Raw genomic sequence first — 18,500 nt, forward strand, 5'->3', positions numbered from 1 at the left:
CTTGTGGTGTGGCTCAGCCCTAACACACACCCTTAATCAAGACCATTCTGTAAATAGAATTAAATAAAGTTAATCCTAGGTCAAGAGAAGAAACAAACAACCAGATTGGCAGGAAGTGAACATGCGGGAAAAACAGAGAGAGTGAGAGGAAGTCTGGGGGATGGATAGAGACATGCACAGGAAGTAGAAAGGAGGGACATTGGGTTTAAGGGTATTTAAGACAGTGTGGAGGAGAGGGGCCTTTTACTTCTGGTACGTGAGCAGAATAGGAAGCTCAGCTGGATGCTTTCTCTGCCTCTCTGAGCTAGTAGGCTTTCACCCCAGCATCTGGCTTCTGAGTTTTCATTGATAAAATTGAACAATTGCAATTTTATATTTAAAACAACACTTAGGGAGTAGAGATGGAACTTGAGCCCAAGAGTTTGAGACCATCCTGAACACAGCAAGACTATAGATTATTTTTTAAATGGCTAAACTATAAAAGTACTGTCTCATAAAGTGTTTATATGGCTTAAATTTGAGTTATATTACAGCAGCTATCAAACAGATGATTCCACTTATAATATACTGATTTGTAAAAGTCATTTAATATCAATGTCACAAGATTTTTATGATTTGATACTAGTTTGGGGGGTTGGGTTTTTGTTTGTTTGTTTGTTTGTTTGTTGTTTGGGGGATTTGATTTTTCTGAGATAAGATTTTACTATTTATCCCTGGCTGGCCTAGAACTTACTGTGTAAACCAGACTGGTATCAAACTCACAAAGATCTTCCTGCCTCTGCCTCCAGTGTTGGGATTAAGGCTGGAGCCACACACCAGCCACATACTAATTCTTAATGTGTTGGTATTGCCCTGTCTTGTTGTTGTTTAGTCATTCATGTTACGTCTGAATTTCAGGATCAATTACATTAAGTTCTACAAAAACTATTGTCAGAATTTAGTGAAATTCATGTTCTATTCTTCAACTAATGTGAAGAACTAAGAATACTTAATTTCCTCAACTGTGAATAAAAACCTTTGAATTAGTAGCCAATTAAAGGAATGTTATTTACTTATACTTTCATAATTCTTATTTTGCAGGACACATTAAGCCATTGTTTCATCTACGTCTCATATTTCCATTGGTTTCTTATGAAAAAGCACAACCTTTTAGTTTTCTAATAACTTATTTTTATCAGGTTTATCAAATTTATGTTGTTTATTGTCTCTTCTCTGTTATAAACTTTACCTTTCAGGAACTCAATTTTGTGTGGGGCAGGAGGACATCAGCTTACAGAAACTCTCCTGGGATGTCTATTTAGACTCCTAGTTTTTCTGTGATTTCTGACTTAGGATTTACCTCTCAAAATGAATTAAATTTTGATAATTTTTTATTTCACAGAATATTTTCTCGTATTGTTGCCTTTTCTTTTAAAAGATACAGCGTTCATGGGTGTTTTCGAGGAGGAAGGGCAAAGTTGAAGAACCGATGAGCCTCCCGAGCTGCTGCTCTTTCTGGATCCTGCCTCCTGATGCAGGCTCTCTGCAAGCCCTCATTCCTTCCTGTTCTGGAGGAGAAAGAGAAAAGCATTTCTTTTCTTCCTTTGGTGACTTTCTTTTGTCCTTCCAGCAGTGCTGTCACTAAGCAAAACTCCTTGTTTTCTTCTCCTGGTTGGTAGTCAGGTACTGTATTTTACGCCTGTGGGCCTCCTGGTGCGTGTTTCTGTGGGAGGTTAGCTTCAAGGGAAAGTAACAAGATGGATTCAGTTAAATCTACTCTTCCCATGCTCCTGTGCTGTTCTTTGCTTGTTTGTTTTTCAGTTTATCATTCCATTTTAATCGTTCCTAATTATTTTTAAAGGTGTTGAAGAAATGGGAGAGAAATGTAACCACATTTTCTGTAGTACTATAGGTAATTGCTAAGGGCTACAGCAGACTCACAGATCAGAGTACTGAGTCACAGGTTTCACCCATGCCCAATGTTTCCCTTTTATTTCAGAGGTTGGTGTTAAATGGCATAACCTTTGGACACCAGCCAGTCTTCAGGATAACCTCATCTTTGGCTACATGTTTGGAATGCTTTTGTTTGATGCTTTCTTATACAGCATTGTTACCTGGTATATAGAAATTGTCTTTCCTGGACAGTGTGGTACTCCTCAACCATGGTACTTTTTCCTTATGGTGAGTTTGTTCTTTCTTTTTTTTTTAACTGAAAATAGATTTTTTTCATATAATTCATTCTGATTATGGTTTCTCCTCCTTCATCTCTTTGAGTTCTTCCCACCTCCCTTTATGGTAAATTTTAATGCTGCTGTTACTCCAAATGTTCATAGTCCTTGTAAATCTATTTCATAAATGTAATCAAATTAAAAAGCCAAATGTAGATCATCCTACCTATATGCCACCAGTACTGAGACACTATTCATTTCTTGATATGTTGCATAACATCGATGGATAAAACACTGAAGCTTTTAAAACTGTAAGCACTATGACTTCTCTGTAGCCAGGTGATATAAACAGACCCTTAGATTACAGGGTGGGATGGGGAAACAAAGAGAGAACGCACACCAGATTAATGTGTGGTGCTTTCTTAAGTTCTAGCAAAAGGAGAACTAAATAACTCCTGTGTCTAAGACTCCCCACTCAGTCTCTTTCAGGTGGCTGACCATTTACTTGCATAGAGAGGGAAAGCTTCTTGTCCTTCAGATTTCCTTGTCACAGCCGGGTAGTTGTAGTGAAGACACTGTGGCGTGTGTGACGAGCCAGGGCTCCAAGCTCATTTGCCAAAAATTCAGTTCTGTTTTTCTGCCTTAAAAAATACTCTTTAGCAGTTTTTGTTTACATACTGGAGATTAAAATTGTTGATAATTTGGCTGTAAAATGTTATACCTGAAAGTATATGACAGATTTGTTTCTCATGTAGAGTAAACTAAGCCAAGCTGTTTCCTAGCTCTTAGAAATCTTCACATTTTTAGTGAAATACATATGACATAAAATTAACAACTTTAAAATGAAGCCACTAATACTAGCTATACTCTGTACTAATGTACAGTCACAGTGCACACCCTTGACCTCTCTTCTCATAGCTTTTTGCTCCAAATAACTAAAACTATGATCAGAGAAGTCATCCCCTTTCTTTTTCCTTTTTTGTGTTCTAAGCACCTCTAATTTCTTACTTTTTCTATGAATTTACCCATTCAGGATGTATCATTAGAATGCAGTCATAATAACTATTTGTGGATGCTTCTTTAAGTCGCTTTTCAGGTTTATGAAAGGAGTGGTATGAACTGATACTTACCATATCTCACTAGAGGACATATTGTTTATATGTCTTGTCTGTTGTAAATAGGGCTTCTTAAAAAGTTCTTTTGAGTATATATTTAGGGGTGGAACTACTAGTTTTTATGGCACTTCTGTGTTTAAGGATTTGTAATCTATCAGATCAATTTTTTTTTGTCATCTCTCCCAGTAGAGTACTAAGGTTCCATTCCTTCATGCATATGTTTCTTTTATAGCAGTTACCTTCATAGCTTTTATGTGACATTAATTGAATTTCCTAATAACTAAGGTATAGTATTAATATTCTTATTGGGCTTTAGATATCTTGTTTATAGAAACATATATCCAGGCCTTATGCCCATTTGGTATTTGTTGTCTACTATTTTTTATTATCTGATGTACTAAACCCTTCTTTCATATATGATTTGCAAATATTCTCTCCCATTCTCCAAACTGCCCTTTTGCTGTTCATTTTATTCTTTTTTTTAACTTTTTATTGATTCTTTGTAAATTTCACATCATGCTACCCAATCCTGCTCATCTCCCAGACCCTCCAGACCCGCCCTCCACCCATGCAATCTCCTCACCGCAAAAGAAAACAAAAATAAAATAAAAACAAAAAACAAAGCACTATAGGAAGAAACTCAGCATGGTGGGACTAGCCAGGAGGCCAGAGGCTGTGTGGGCTCCTCCTCCTCCTGCCTGATCTCAGGCCCCTCTGCTTTAGACAGCTGCAGAGAGTCTGCCATCTTGGCTCCTCTTCTTCCCTGGTTCCCTCCCAGCCGGCCTCGGTTGTGTCCTGCATGCAGGCCTACATTGCAGGCTTGCTCGTGACCAAGTTTTCAGTCTTTCCTCATTGAGTATCATTATGTATAGGTTTGGAGGTGTTTTTTTTTTTTCATAAAAATTTTTGTTTCTAGATTTCTAAGTATTTTTAACATGCATGAATTGAAATGATCCTATAGTTAATGTAATACTGCATTGATTAATTATAGTATCTGGAACTATCCCTGCAATACGTTTCACCTTGTAGTGGTTGCAGCTTCCTGGCATTGTAGTGAAGATTTGCGTCTGTCTGTATGATAGGACCTATAGTGCTCTCACTTGTCTTTATCAGCTTTGGGTGTCAGGATGGTACTGCTCTCACAATGAATTAGGAGGTCTTCCCTTACGGTTTGTGGGAGAGTTAAATAAAAACTGTTATTGTTTTTTACATAGGAAAATGTTATTGATCACTGATTCACTTTGTGATAGATCTATTCAGAAGCCAGTTCTTTTGTTTTTTACTTAAATTTTTTACTCTATTTGTTTGGATCATGCTTTCCTCCTCTTCCAAGACATTGCCCATCCGCCTACCCAGCCACCCTTTATCACCCTTTCAAAAAGATTTTTGTTGTTGTTACTAATATTTTCTGTATATTCATTAATCAAAAATACACAGTAAAAACTCTTTATCCTGATCCAAGTACTCAATAAAAGATGAACAGCAAAGCCTGGGTAGCGCAGACTTATTTGTTTAGCATGATTTAAACATTTAGAAACAGCAAATTAGAACAAAGTTCTTAGTACTCATTTTGGTAGTGGTCTCTTATCTTATTTGGCAGCGCTCATACTGGCTTGGCAGACCAACAGTTAGAAAGACTACAGACAAGGCCAGGAGTCCCCCCACACTACATCACTGTTTTGAGACTGAACCTACCAACTTGGTTGCAGGTATCCAGATCAAGCATTTGTATAAGGTACTGTTGCAAATCTTCCTACAGGAACCAAAAACCATTTGCTGTCCACTGAGATTGTTTATAATTGGATAACCCAGGGGGGGGAAAAAGGAGATGCTTTTAATTGCTTTATTTGCATCATGATTAGTATGGCTAGATCTTGGTGGGAATTGATATAGTTTTGCAAATGTTATTATTCACTTAACACATTAATTTCATTCTTCTTTGATGGATTTGGCAACAAGTGATTGCGATTTTTTAAAACTTGATGTTAATAAATAAACTTGATGCAATGTTTCATTTAGACGTAGTGAGCAGTGTAACATTACTGGCAGCCTACTTTCCACTTTTCTTAAATCTAAAATAGTCTTTATTTCATCTTCATCTAAAACTGTTTTCTGTCTCTTTGTTTTTTGTTTTGTTTGTTTGTTTGGTTGGTTGGTTTTTGGTTTTGGTGTTGTTTTGTTTGTTTGTTTGTTTGTTTGTTTGTTTTGCATGTGTGTGTTTTGAGACAGAGTCTCTCTGTGTGGCCCTGGCTGTCCAGGAATTCAGTCTATAGACCAGGCAGGCCTTGAACTTACAGAATCCCTCTGCCTTCCTAGTGCTGGGATTAAAGGTGTGTATCCCTCACCCAGAAGAATGTTTTCATTGGATATAGAACCTTAGATTAAAGATGTTGCTGTGCTATTGTTCTGAAGTTCATTTTTTTCTTGATTTAATGTTATAATTAGCACATAAAAATTTTTATATATTTTAGGTATGCAGTATGATTGGTGTATGTGTGTACTGTGGAAGGGTTTGCCACAGTCAGATATGTAATATCCATTACCATCCATAGGTTTTGAGAGTTCATATTCGTGAAAAAATTTTAAATATGCTCTCATCAAATTTCAGGTAAAAATGCTATATTAATAATTCTCATTGTCATGTTGTAACTAGGTCCTCAGACTTATTTATTTTATAACTGAAAGTTGATGCCCTTTAACCAGTATATTTCTATATCCCTCAGTCTTGGTAACCACTGTTCTATTCTCTCCTAATGTAGCATTTTTGTATATTTACATGGAAATGAAACCATTTTATGCTTCTGTGCCTGGTTTTTGTCCATTATAATGTTCTCTGGGGCTCATTCATGAGTTATAAATGGCAGGATTCCTTCTTTTGTGACCAAATACTATTTCAGGTTTTGCCTCACATTGTTATCCTTTTATCTGTTGATAGACAGGATTACATACAAATATATATATATGTATATATATATGTATATATATATATATGATTTATTTTATTTATTATGTATCTGCATGTATGCCGGCATTCCAGAAGAGGGCAACCATGTGGTTGCTGGGAATTGAACTCAGGATCTTTGGAAGAGAAACCAGTGCTCTTAACCTCTGAGCCATCTCTCCAGTCCAATAGACAGGCCTTTAAATGTCTTGGTCATTGTGAGTACAGCTTCACTGAACGTGGAAGTGTCTTTTCTTAGTCTCAGGAAGAGAATATCTTAGTATCACATCATCAGCTGTGAGGCTTACTATAGATTTGTATTATTAGACTAAAAAGCTTGTATCCTTGTGTTATTTTGTTATAAGATTAAAAATAATGATAAACTGTAAGTACTTTTTCCACATTTTTAATATGAGAAGTTTTTCTTAATTCTGTTTTTCTCTTCTTTTACATGTGTTTGTGCATGGATGTGTGCATGCGCACCTGTGTACAGGTACAGTTTTCATGGAAGCATGTCTCTCAGTCTAAACTCTGAGTCCCCTGTTGTCCTTTCCCAGGCTGGAATTCCACACAGGCCACCACACCTACCAGGCATTTCCATGGATCTAGTTTTCTGGCTTATGCAGGAAGTACTTTAAGCACTGAGCCATTGCCTTAGCCTTCTATTTTTGTTTTGTTTTTATTTTTGAGACATGATGTTATGTAGCTAGGTTGGCTTTGAACTCAAGATCTTTCTGCCTCCATCTCCTAAATACTGGTATTATTGATGTTGTATCTTTTCATAAGCATTATTTTCAGTGAAAAATTCTTCAGTTCTTATTTTGACTCCTACAGTATTCTTTTGTTTTGTTTTTTGTTGTTGCTATTTTGGTACCTTGTAAGAAATTTGTCACTAATGTTGTACAATTTGATGATTTTTATTAAGTTCAGTTTTCCTTTGTATCTCTTTCTGGGTTTATTAACTCAAAAAATTATATTTTCAGAAAAGAAGATATGGATATTTTTGTTTCTGTTAAATATTATTATTTTTCTTTGGAAGCAATTTAACTTCTGGATAACAGTTTGATTCTTTCATATCTGTTTTCCTTAATCTATAGTTAAGTATTTGTCCTTTTTATAGTCTATTCAATGCCTGAGAACTTACTGTTCTCAGTAAATAGACAGAATTTAAATTGTCCATGTAGGGTTTGGGAACATCTTGGGGCTGGCTTTGTCTTTGCTCTCTGGAATGACTGTCCTTTGCTCCCTGACACACCTGGCCAACCTTTTGTTTCATGTGTAAGACTGAAACAGTCCATGAGAAAAAGGTACAGCTATCCACACTTTATTACACCAATTAAGAGTCCAGTAAGCCCTCTACCCAGATGACCAAGAACAAGCTCCTGCTTGGGAAAGACTCTTGATGCCACAAAGGAAGACAGGGATTGTAAAATCAGAAAGCTGCAGTCATATCACACCTGATGTAGGCTTATAACATTTCATCTTTCAAAATAATAAATTAATAATAATAATAATAATAATAATAATAATAATAAAAGATGGCGGCGAGCAGTGTGGACCGCATTTGGAGGCTCCAGTGAACAATTCAGGGAATTGCACAGATTTCTGAGCCAGGAACACCAAGGTCCAAACATCACGGCAGTGGGAGTACTCCACGGTTCGGAGGGACCAGGGTGCGGAGGACCTGCGTGCCCCTGCACACAGGAGGAGCGTGGATTTTCTCTGATCGGAGTGGCAGCAGCAGAGGCAGCAGCACCAGCGGCACCAGCAGCGGTGGCTGAGGATTACAGCTCATAGCCTTCCGGTGGAGGCGATTGGTGTGGTGGCTGGTGGGAGTTGCCACAGGAGAGGGGACTCAGGGCAGGATTTGGGTCGCGTGGAGCCTTCGGACCCAGACTGGACTCGGCAGACAGTTCGGCCCCAGAGTCCCAGGTACTAGCCCAGCCCAACAAGCAATTCTGCCCGAGGCACTAACTCAGCTTCGGCCACAGCTCCCCTGCTGTGGCGCAGGCTTAGTTGAGCGTGCAGCTCCACACTAGGCAGCACCTCAGCTCAGCAGCAGCTCCCCTGCAGTGACACAGTCTGGGCAGAGCACTTGGTTCCACCACAGGCGCTAACTCAGAGCAGCTGCAGTTCTCCTGCTGTGGCACAGGCTTGGCCAAGCACTCAGTTCCACCCTAGGCGCCACCTCAGCTCAGCAGCAGCTCCCCTGCAGTGACACAGTCTGGGCGGAGCACTTGGTTGCACCACTGGCGCTAACTCAGAGCAGCTGCAGTTCTCCTGCTGCGGCGCAGGCTGGACAGAGCGCTCGGTTCCACCAGCTCTAAGACTCTGGTTGGACACAGTGTGCAGTTTGAATCCAGAATTCCTGGCTGAGATTGGTGGTCAGTTCGGGCCCTGAGTCAATAACTGACCACAGCACGCACTTTGGGCCAAAAGGCCCTAGCGGAGCTTGGTGTGTAGTCCCAGCCCAAAAATTCTGGCTGGACCCTGTATGCATTTTGGGCCCAGAATCCCTAGCTGACCTTGGCAGACGGTTCAGGCCCTGAGAATCTAGCTGAGTTCAGCCCGTGGTTCGGGCCCAGTGTTCCTGGCTGGACTTGGCAGAGAACACAGAAGGCTGTGGATACCTTGGCCTGACCCAAAGCTCATTCAGAGACCCAGAACAATTGCAGGATCCACAGCACAGGGGGCCTGAAGATCACTGGCTGTGAGAGACCAGAACAACAGGGCTAACCTAACATCCACACCAGTGAAGCTTTGAGCTCCCAGCATAGGGAAATCGTGAAAAAACAAGTGAATCTATCGTCAGACACCCTCCATCCAACTCTGGAAGCTACCCAACAAAAACAAAGATGGCAAGATGTCTAAAGGACAACGAAAAAGCATACGCAAAAAACCCCAAAACAACATGGCGTCTCCAGTTTCCAGCTATCCCAAAGAAAACAACCCAGAGAACTCAAATACAATGGAAATACAAGAAAATGACCTCAAATCCTTAGTAATGAGGATGATAATGGAGGAAACAAATAAAATTCGTAATCAAATACAGGAAGACGCAGACAAACAGGTGGGAGACATAAAAGAAGCACATAGAGTGGAACTGGAAAAATTGCAGGAAAATGCAAACAACCAGATGAAAGAAATAAATAAAACGGTTCAAGCTCTGACGACCTATAAAGAGGCAATGGAAGAAACTCAGGAATATACAAAAAATCAGATGAAAGAAATCAAAAAATCAGTTCAAGATCTGAAAATGAAAATGGATTCAATGATAAACAAACAGACAGAAGGAAAACGAGAATGTGAGACCTCAGAGAAGAAGGCGAGCAACACAGAGGTGAGCTTTTCTAACAGAATCCAAGAGATGGAAGAACGAATCTCAGGGCTAGAAGATACAATCACAGATATTGAATCAACCATTAAAGAAAATGCCAAATCTGGAAAACTCCTGACACAAAACATCCAAGAAATTAAGGACACCATGAAAAGAAGAAATTTGCGGATAATAGGCATTGAAGAAAGAGAAGACATCAGACTCCAGGGCCCAGAAACTATTCTCAACAAAATCATAGAAGAAAATTTCCCCAATCTAAAGAAAGAAATGCCTATAAACATACAAGAGGCCTACAGAACACCAAATAGAATTGACCAGAAAAGAAAAACTGCCCACCACATAATAATCAAAACACAAAACATGCAGAACAAAGAAAAAATATTAAAAGCTGCAAGGGAAAAGGGCCAAATAACATTTAATGGTAAACCTATCAGAATTACACCCAACTTCTCAGCAGAGACCTTAAAAGCCAGAAGGGCCTGGACAGAGATCCTGCAAACCCTAAGAGACCACAGATGCCAGGCCAGACTACTTTACCCAGCAAAACTATCAATAACCATTGATGGAGAAAACAAAATATTCCAGGACAAAAACAAATTCAAACAGTACCTATCCACAAATCCAGCTTTACAGAAGGTACTAGAAGGAAAACTCCATCCCAAAGGGTCAAGCTACAACCAAAACTACTCAAGAAATAGATAACTATCCCATGGCAAAAACACAACTACACAAACGCTCAACTTGAAACAACATCAAAATTAAGACTCTTAACAGTCACTGGTCATTAATATCTCTCAACATCAATGGTCTCAATTCTCCAATAAAAAGACACAGACTAACTGAATGGGTGCATAAACAAGATCCAACATTCTTCTGCATTCAAGAAACACATCTCACCCATAATGAAAGGCATTACCTCAGGGTAAAAGGTTGGAAAAAATATTCCAAGCAAATGGTCACAAGAAGCAAGCAGGCATAGCCATTTTAGTATCGAACAAAATAGACTTTCAACCAAAATTAATCAAAAGGGATGAGGAAGGACACTTCATACACATCAAAGGTAAAGTCAACCAAGATGACATCACAATTCTGAGCATCTATGCTCCCAATACAAGGGCACCCACATTTGTAAAAGATCTCCTAAAAAAACTTAAACCACACATCAATCCCCACACAATAATAGTGGGAGACTTCAACACCCCACTCTCACTGAAGGATAAGTCATTGAAACAGAAACTAAACCGAGAAATAACATCATTAACCAATGCCATGGGTCAAACAGATCTAACAGATATCTATAGAACCTTTCACCCAAAAAAAAAAGAATACACCTTCTTCTCTGCACCGCATGGAACCTTCTCCAAAATTGATCACATCATAGGTCACAAAGCAAGCCTCAATAGATACAAGAGGATTAAAACAATACCTTGTATCCTATCAGATCACCATGCTCTTAGGCTGCAATTCAACAACAACAGAAATAACAAAAAGCCTACACGTACGTGGAAACTAAACAACTCTCTGCTAAATGACACCTGGGTCAGGGAAGAAATAAAGAAAGAAATCAAGGAGTTTCTGAAATTCAATGAAAATGAAGAAACAACATACCCAAATTTGTGGGATACATTGAAAGCAGTGCTAAGAGGAAAATTCATAGCACTAAGTGCCTTTAAAAAGAAATTGGAAACATCGCACATAAGCATCTTAACAACACAACTGGAAGCCCTAGAAAAAAAAGAAGCAGAAACACCCAAGAGGAGTAGACGCCTGGAAATAATCAAACTCAGGGCTGAAATTAACAAATTAGAAACTAAGAAAACAGTCCAAAGAATCAACAAAACCAAAAGCTGGTTCTTTGAGAAAATCAACAAGATAGACAGACCATTAGCCAAACTAACTAAAAGGCAGAGAGACAGTATTGAAATCAACAAAATCAGAAATGAAAAGGGAGACATAACAACAGACACTGAAGAAATTCAAAGAATCATAAGATCCTACTTTGAAGGCATATACGCCACAAAATTTGAAAATCTAAGGGAAATGGACGATTTTCTTGATCAATTTCACTTGCCAAAGTTGAATGAAGAACAGATAAACAAGCCAAATAGTCCCATTTCCCCTACAGAAATAGAAGCAATCATCGATGGTCTCCCAACCAAAAAAAGCCCAGGGCCAGATGGTTTCAGTGCAGAATTCTACCAGACCTTCAAGGGCGAGCTAATACCGATACTCCTCAAGCTACTCCAAAAGATAGAAATGGATGGAAAATTACCAAATTCATTCTATGAGGCCATAGTCTCATTGATACCTAAACCTCACAAAGACTCAACAAAGAAAGAGAATTTCAGACCAATTTCTCTTATGAACATAGATGCAAAAATACTAAATAAAATACTTGCAAAACGAATACAGGAACACATCAAAGATATCATTCATCATGACCAAGTAGGCTTCATTCCAGGCATGCAGGGATGGTTTAATATACGGAAATCCATCAATGTAATCCACCATATAAACAAACTGAAAATAAAAAACCACATGATCATCTCCTTGGATGCAGAGAAAGCATTTGATAAAATTCAACACCCATTCATGTTTAAAGTTTTAGAGAGATCGGGGATACAAGGCACTTTCCTCAACATAATAAAGGCTATATACAGCAAGCCAATAGCTAAAATCAAAGTAAATGGTGAGATACTCAAGGAAATTCCTCTAAAATCGGGAACAAGGCAACGCTGCCCACTCTCTCCATATCTCTTCAATATAGTACTCGAAGTTCTAGCCAGAGCAATGAGACAACAAAAGGAGATCAAGAGTATCCAAATGGGTAAGGAGGAAGTCAAATTATCCCTATTTGCAGATGATATGATAGTGTACATAAGTGACCCTCAAAATTCCACCAGAGAACTCCTACAGCTGATAAACACCTTCAGCAAATTGGCTGGATACAAAATTAACTCAAAAAAGTCTGTAGCCTTCCTATACACAAATGACAAGCTTGCAGAGGAAGAAATTAGGAAAACCACACCCTTCACATTAGCCACAAGCAATATAAAATATCTAGGAGTTACCCTAACTAAGCAAGTGAAGGACTTGTATGAAAAAAATGTCAAAACTCTGAAGAAAGAGATTGAAAATGACCTGAGAAGATGGCATGATCTTCCTTGCTCATGGATCGGGAGAATTAACATAGTAAAAATGGCCATCCTACCAAAAGCAATCTACAGATTCAATGCAATCCCTATCAAAATAACTACACAATTTTTTAAAGACATTGAAAGTTCAATTCTGAACTTCATATGGAAAAACAAAAAACCCAGAATAGCTAAAACAATCTTGTACAATAAAAGGTGCTCTGGAGGAATCTCCATACCTGATTTCAAACTGTACTATAAAGCAATAGTAATTAAAACAGCATGGTACTGGCACAGCAACAGGCTGGTTGATCAGTGGAATCGAATCGAAGACCCAGATATGAATCCACACACATATGGTCACTTGATTTTTGACAAAGAAGCCAAATCCATTCAATGGAAAAAGGATAGCATCTTCAACAAATGGTGCTGGTCTAACTGGAGGTCTATGTGTAAAAAAATGCAACTGGACCCATATTTGTCACCTTGCACAAAACTCAAATCCAAGTGGATTAAAGACCTCAACATAAAACCACTTAGAGGAAAAAGTGGGAAAGAGCCTGGAACATATTGGCACAGGAGACAACTTCCTGAACAGAACACCAACGGCCCATGCCTTAATGTCAACCATTAATAAATGGGACCTCATGAGGCTGAGAAGCTTCTGTAAGGCAGGAGACACTGTCAAGAGAACAAAGCGACAGCCTACAGACTGGGAAAAAATCTTAACCAACCCTACATCTGACAAAGGTCTAATATCCAAAATATATAAAGAACTCAAGAAATTAAACACCACCAAACCGAATAACCCAATTGAGAAATGGGGCTTGGAACTAAACAGAGAATTCTCAACAGAGGAATATCAAATGGCTGAGAAACACTTAAAGAAATGCTCAACCTCCTTAGTCATCAGGGAAATGCAAATCAAAACAACTCTGAGATTCCATCTTACACCCATCAGAATGGCTAAGATCAAAAACTCAAGCGACACCACATGCTGGCGAGGATGTGGGGAGAGAGGAACACTCCTTCATTGCTGGTGGGAATGCAAACTAGTACACCCACTTTGGAAATCTATCTGGTGCTATCTCAGAAAAATGGGAATAGACCTCAAGACCCAGCTATTCCACTCCTTGGAATATACCCAGAAGATGCTCCAGCACACAACAAGAAAATTTGCTCAACCATGTTCATAGCAGCCTTATTCATAATAGCCAGAACATGGAAACAGCCTAAGCGTCCCTCAGTAGAAGAGTGGATAAAGAAACTGTGGTACATATACACTATGGAATACTACTCAGCTATTAAAAACAAGGAATTCCCGAAATTTGTGGATAAATGGATTGAGCTAGAAATGATCATAATGAGTGAGTTAACCCAGAAGCAGAAAGACTCAAATGGTATATACTCACTTATATCTGCATACTAGCCCAAGCGGCATGTCCCACGAAAGCCTTCACTTACCAGGAAACTGGGACAGAGGGGAGGACATCCTATTGGGACTCTAAATGAGAGACGCATGGGAGAATAGCAAAATAAAAGGATCCAGAGGGTCCTAGAAACCTACAAGTACAACAATATGATAGGCAGATTTGGGCCCAGGGGTCCCGCTCAAACTAAGGCACCAGCCAAGGACAATACAGGAGGTAAACTTTAAACCCCTTCCCAGATCTAGTCAATGGTCAGAATATTCTCTACAGTTGAGTGGAGAGTGTGATATGACTTTCTCACGTACTCTGGTGCCTCACATTTGACCATGTCCCCTGGAGGGGGAGACCTGGTGGCACTCAGAGGAAGGACAGCAGGTAGCCAAGAAGAGACTTGATACCCTATGAGAATATATAGGGGGAGGTAATCCCCCTCAGGAACAGTCATAGGGGAGGGGAATAATGGGAAAATGGGGGGGGGGAGGAATGGGAGGAGACAAGGGATGGGATAAAAATTGAGATGTAACAAGAATAAATTAATAAAAAAAGAAAATAATAATAATAATAATAATAATAATAATAATAATAATAATCCTTTTCTCCTCCTGCAGAACCAGTCTGTTTTTGTTTTTGTTCTATTTTGTTTTTTACCTATCAGGAGTCTTTCTCAACAGGGAAGGAAGATATTATTGATCTTATAAAATACTTTTCAATGGGAGGAAGTTGGGGGGGGTCAAAGGATAAGAACCTTTCTTAAGCTATTTAAACACTATCACATGTATAATTTTATGTCCGTTCTTTTGTTCATAATGTTGATCATAACTGCAATGATTTTTATATGCCTTTATCTTTTGTTTCACAGTAATTTGTGAAGGCTTCAGTAAAGCAAGGATTGTGTATGACTTATGTTAAGGTGTAGGGTTAAATTCAAGTTTCTTTTGCTTGTATATCGAGTGAGGTGAAATGAAGGGGGCAGTCACTGAGTTAGAAGGGACAGTTGAATATAGTTTCCAAGCATAATATTGATTTTAAGTTTATTGAAGTATAGGTTAATAATATAGATATAATGCCAGTGTTTAGACATGCCAATTTTGAGGTATTTATGAAATGTTTAAATATATTTCTGGTAAATATGTAGAGATAGATAGGTTTTATTGTAGATAGGAGAGTGGGGGGGACAAACACAGGCATCTAGAAGAGTCCAGAACAGAGAGAGAATGTAAAGTGAATGTGGCCAACAGACTGGACCTGGCCACGAAAGAATGAGGAGCAGAGCAGAGCAGAGAGTGAGAGAAATATAGCAGGGTTATAAGGAGAGTGAATAGCTGGAGAGACACAAGCCTGTGAACTGGAGGAGTTTGGGGAAAGGGAAGAGGTAAGACTTCCCCTCTTAGCATGGACTTTGAAATGTATAACATGTGCTTGTGATACTGAGGGAGTCTGAAGGCTAGCATGCTCTCTTGTATGTCAACAGGTAGGCTAACAGGTAGCCATTTGTCCCTTCCTGCTTTCTTGGTAGAGGGAAATCAGCTCCACAAGTTCCTGAGGAATGCTGGCCTTTTCTAACTGCCAGCAAGCTTCCTATAGTCCAGGCTGAGTCTGTCTCTGGATATCTGGACTGCCTTTTGGAGTTTGGGGAACTAGAGTTTTCCGTGGACCTAGCAACAGCAGCATCCATTATTGTTAGCATGAGTTGGCTGGTATAAATGTAGAGGATGTTTGTCTTTCTAACTGGCATATAACAGACTACTTTTTCATCCCACAGGAATTTAAAAACAAACCTGCAGTACACAACTTGTTATTGAATGCGTATGAGGGGCAGGTCACTGTTCTTCTTGGACACAATGGAGCAGGAAAGACCACAGTCTTGTCTGTTCTTACAGGTGTGTATTTATTCCATCCAAGGTAAAAGTATTTTCCTAAGACTAAAAAGCAATACATAACAAAATATCATGCTATTTGGACCAAAGTACCCTTACAAGAAAATGTCACTCTGAACAAACAAAAGGATGAAAATGTTGTAACAACCCAGAGTGGGAGGTGCAAATGTGCTGTGTCCTGTAAACCCTTCACTGAAGGCAATTTGCTTTTTTTTTTTTTTTTTTTCTGTCCTAATCAGGCTGGCCTCGAACTCACAGTGGTCCACCTGCCTCTGCCTCCCAAATGCTGGGATTAAGGGCATGCGTCACCATGCCTGGCTCGCTCAAGGCAATTTAACTCATAGATTAGAAGATGTAGTAAATTATGGGGGTAGACCTCCCAAGAGGCTATCCAGGACAAACAAAAACCCCATCTCAATTCCTGGACCACCTTACAAAGACCCTCCTACAATCCAGACCCCAAGACTCCCGATAAGAGACAACTAATTCCTTATGACCTACTTATCCCAGAGGTTCCCTTACATTAGGGCCAAACTAAAGTATCTAAAGAGGGGACCCTGACTCCACAGGCAGAAGTCTTAGCAGTGGCTTTTAAGGTATACCATGGGAGAGATGAGAAAGCCCCAGAACAGGTCCAGACCCCTGCTTCAAATACAGTCAAGAGGGGCATTGAACTGCTGACTGCCCTCTCTCCTTCATGGCATGAGGACATCAAGTCCAGGTTGCCCTCCAGCTGACCTCCTAGGTCTGGCCATGGATGACTGTGGGTACCCAGACTCCCTTGGCCTGACCACTCCTGTCTCCAACAAAGAGTCTCATGTAGTCAGGGCCACCTGTCTTTCTTCTGGGTACCAAAACCACTCTTTTTGTCCTGATGAAGTTTTGGGGACTCTCATCTCCTCATTCCTCTATTGACAGAGTAGGGGAAGAGCCTTACCAGCCTCAGCAAACCCCACCACTTAGCTGTAATTTTAGGGGTGTTCCACTTACTTCTTCCTAGTGGTACCAACCTGTCTACCCATTTGCTGGGAAAGGACCTGCTAGGTATAGTAAGAGCCTTTATTTCTTCTCCTCACATCTTGAACCCCAGGCTCAGCAGCTGTTCCCCTCTTTCTCCTCCAAACCACATAATCTGATACACCTTTTCTTTTACTTGTTTCTCAGTAAAACTATTGGACACCCAAAACCTGTTTTTAGCCAAACACTGTTTTCCCTTCTTGTCATCTAATCACAAAACCATACCAATTCCATCACACAGGCTCAATATCCACTCTCTCTCCAAAGCCTCAGGGGACTTAAGCCTCTTATCTTTAACATCTTAAGAAAAGACCTTCTGTGCCCCACATCTTCTCTCTTTAATTCTTTTATATTTGTGGTTAAAAAAAAAAACAAAGTGATAGAACTTAATGCCTGGTTCAGGATCTCTAGCTTATCAATTCATCAGTGATTCCCCTTTACCTTATAAAACTCAACCACCATACTGTCTTCTTCATCATCCCCTCAGAGACCTCTTATTTCCTGGTCCTAGACCTCAAGGATACCTTTGTTTCTATTTCTCTTGTCCCTCAGTCACAAAATATCCTTACTTAGACCAACCTAGACACTCACTTTCCTACCCAACTCGCTTTGACCATCCTAACCCAGAGTTCTAGAACAGCTTACACCTTTTTGGCCATGCTTTGGTCTCTGAATTACTTTCTTCATCTCTCCCTCAAGCCAAACTTATATAATATGTAGATTATCTTCTCCTTTGTAGTCTACCCCTGAAAATTTACCAAGCCAACACTTCTACTTTATTAAACTTTACAACTGTCTGGGGATATAGCGTCTCACCCTCTAAAGTCCAGCTGTCCACCTCTCAGGTTACTTCAATGGAACTGGCTGTCACTCCAACTCACAAGACTGTTACCCTTGACAGAAGGCACTGTTCCTTCGCTCACAGTACCCACCATCAAGAATGAAGCCCATCCTAGGGATAGCTAGGTTTCTGCGCTCATGTATCCCCTCTTTGTCTCCTTGTCCCCACCTTATATGAGGGGGCCCTTGGCCCCTCAAATGAGCCCCTCCTCACATCTATTGCTAAGCCTTCTCATAAGCTGCAACAGGCCATCCTCCAGACCCCAGCCCTACATCTTCCAGACTTAACTTGCCCCTTCTCTCCCCATGTCACAGAAAAGGAGGGATGTGCCCATAGGCTCCTGGGTCACCAACCAGGACCTTCTTTTGTGCCCATTACATACTTATCAAAAAAAAAAATTAGACCATACTATCACAAGATAGGCACCTTGTCTGCATGCTCTGGCCTAAGCCAAACTTCTTGTATGGGAATAAAAAAAGTTTAACTTTCATGTCACCTGCTACTTTCTAGTCTTTCCACCATCTATCACATTTCCTAACACTACTTTCTTCCCAAGTTCACTCTCTCTCTCTCTCTCTCTCTCTCTCTCTCTCTCTCTCTCTCTCTCTCTCTCTCTCTCTCTCTCTCCAGGTAGCATTGGTAAAGAATGCCACACTTCCCT

The 18,500-nt window shown here is 39.8% G+C and overlaps 1 protein-coding gene across 1 annotated transcript in view; it reads left to right on the forward strand.

Annotated features, from left to right (window-relative positions):
• Positions 1-18,500, forward strand: part of LOC127190153 (phospholipid-transporting ATPase ABCA3-like) — a 121,608-nt gene that overhangs the window by 35,424 nt on the left and 67,684 nt on the right. The window contains exons 9-11 of the mRNA XM_051147175.1: positions 1,979-2,160; positions 4,863-4,997; positions 15,867-15,984. Of these exons, the coding sequence (XP_051003132.1) occupies positions 1,979-2,160; positions 4,863-4,997; positions 15,867-15,984 (435 nt within the window). The remainder of the gene's footprint in view (positions 1-1,978; positions 2,161-4,862; positions 4,998-15,866; positions 15,985-18,500) is intronic.

The sequence above is a fragment of the Acomys russatus genome, chromosome 5, assembly GCF_903995435.1.
Source record: "Acomys russatus chromosome 5, mAcoRus1.1, whole genome shotgun sequence".
In the NCBI taxonomy this organism is placed as follows: Eukaryota; Metazoa; Chordata; class Mammalia; order Rodentia; family Muridae; genus Acomys; species Acomys russatus.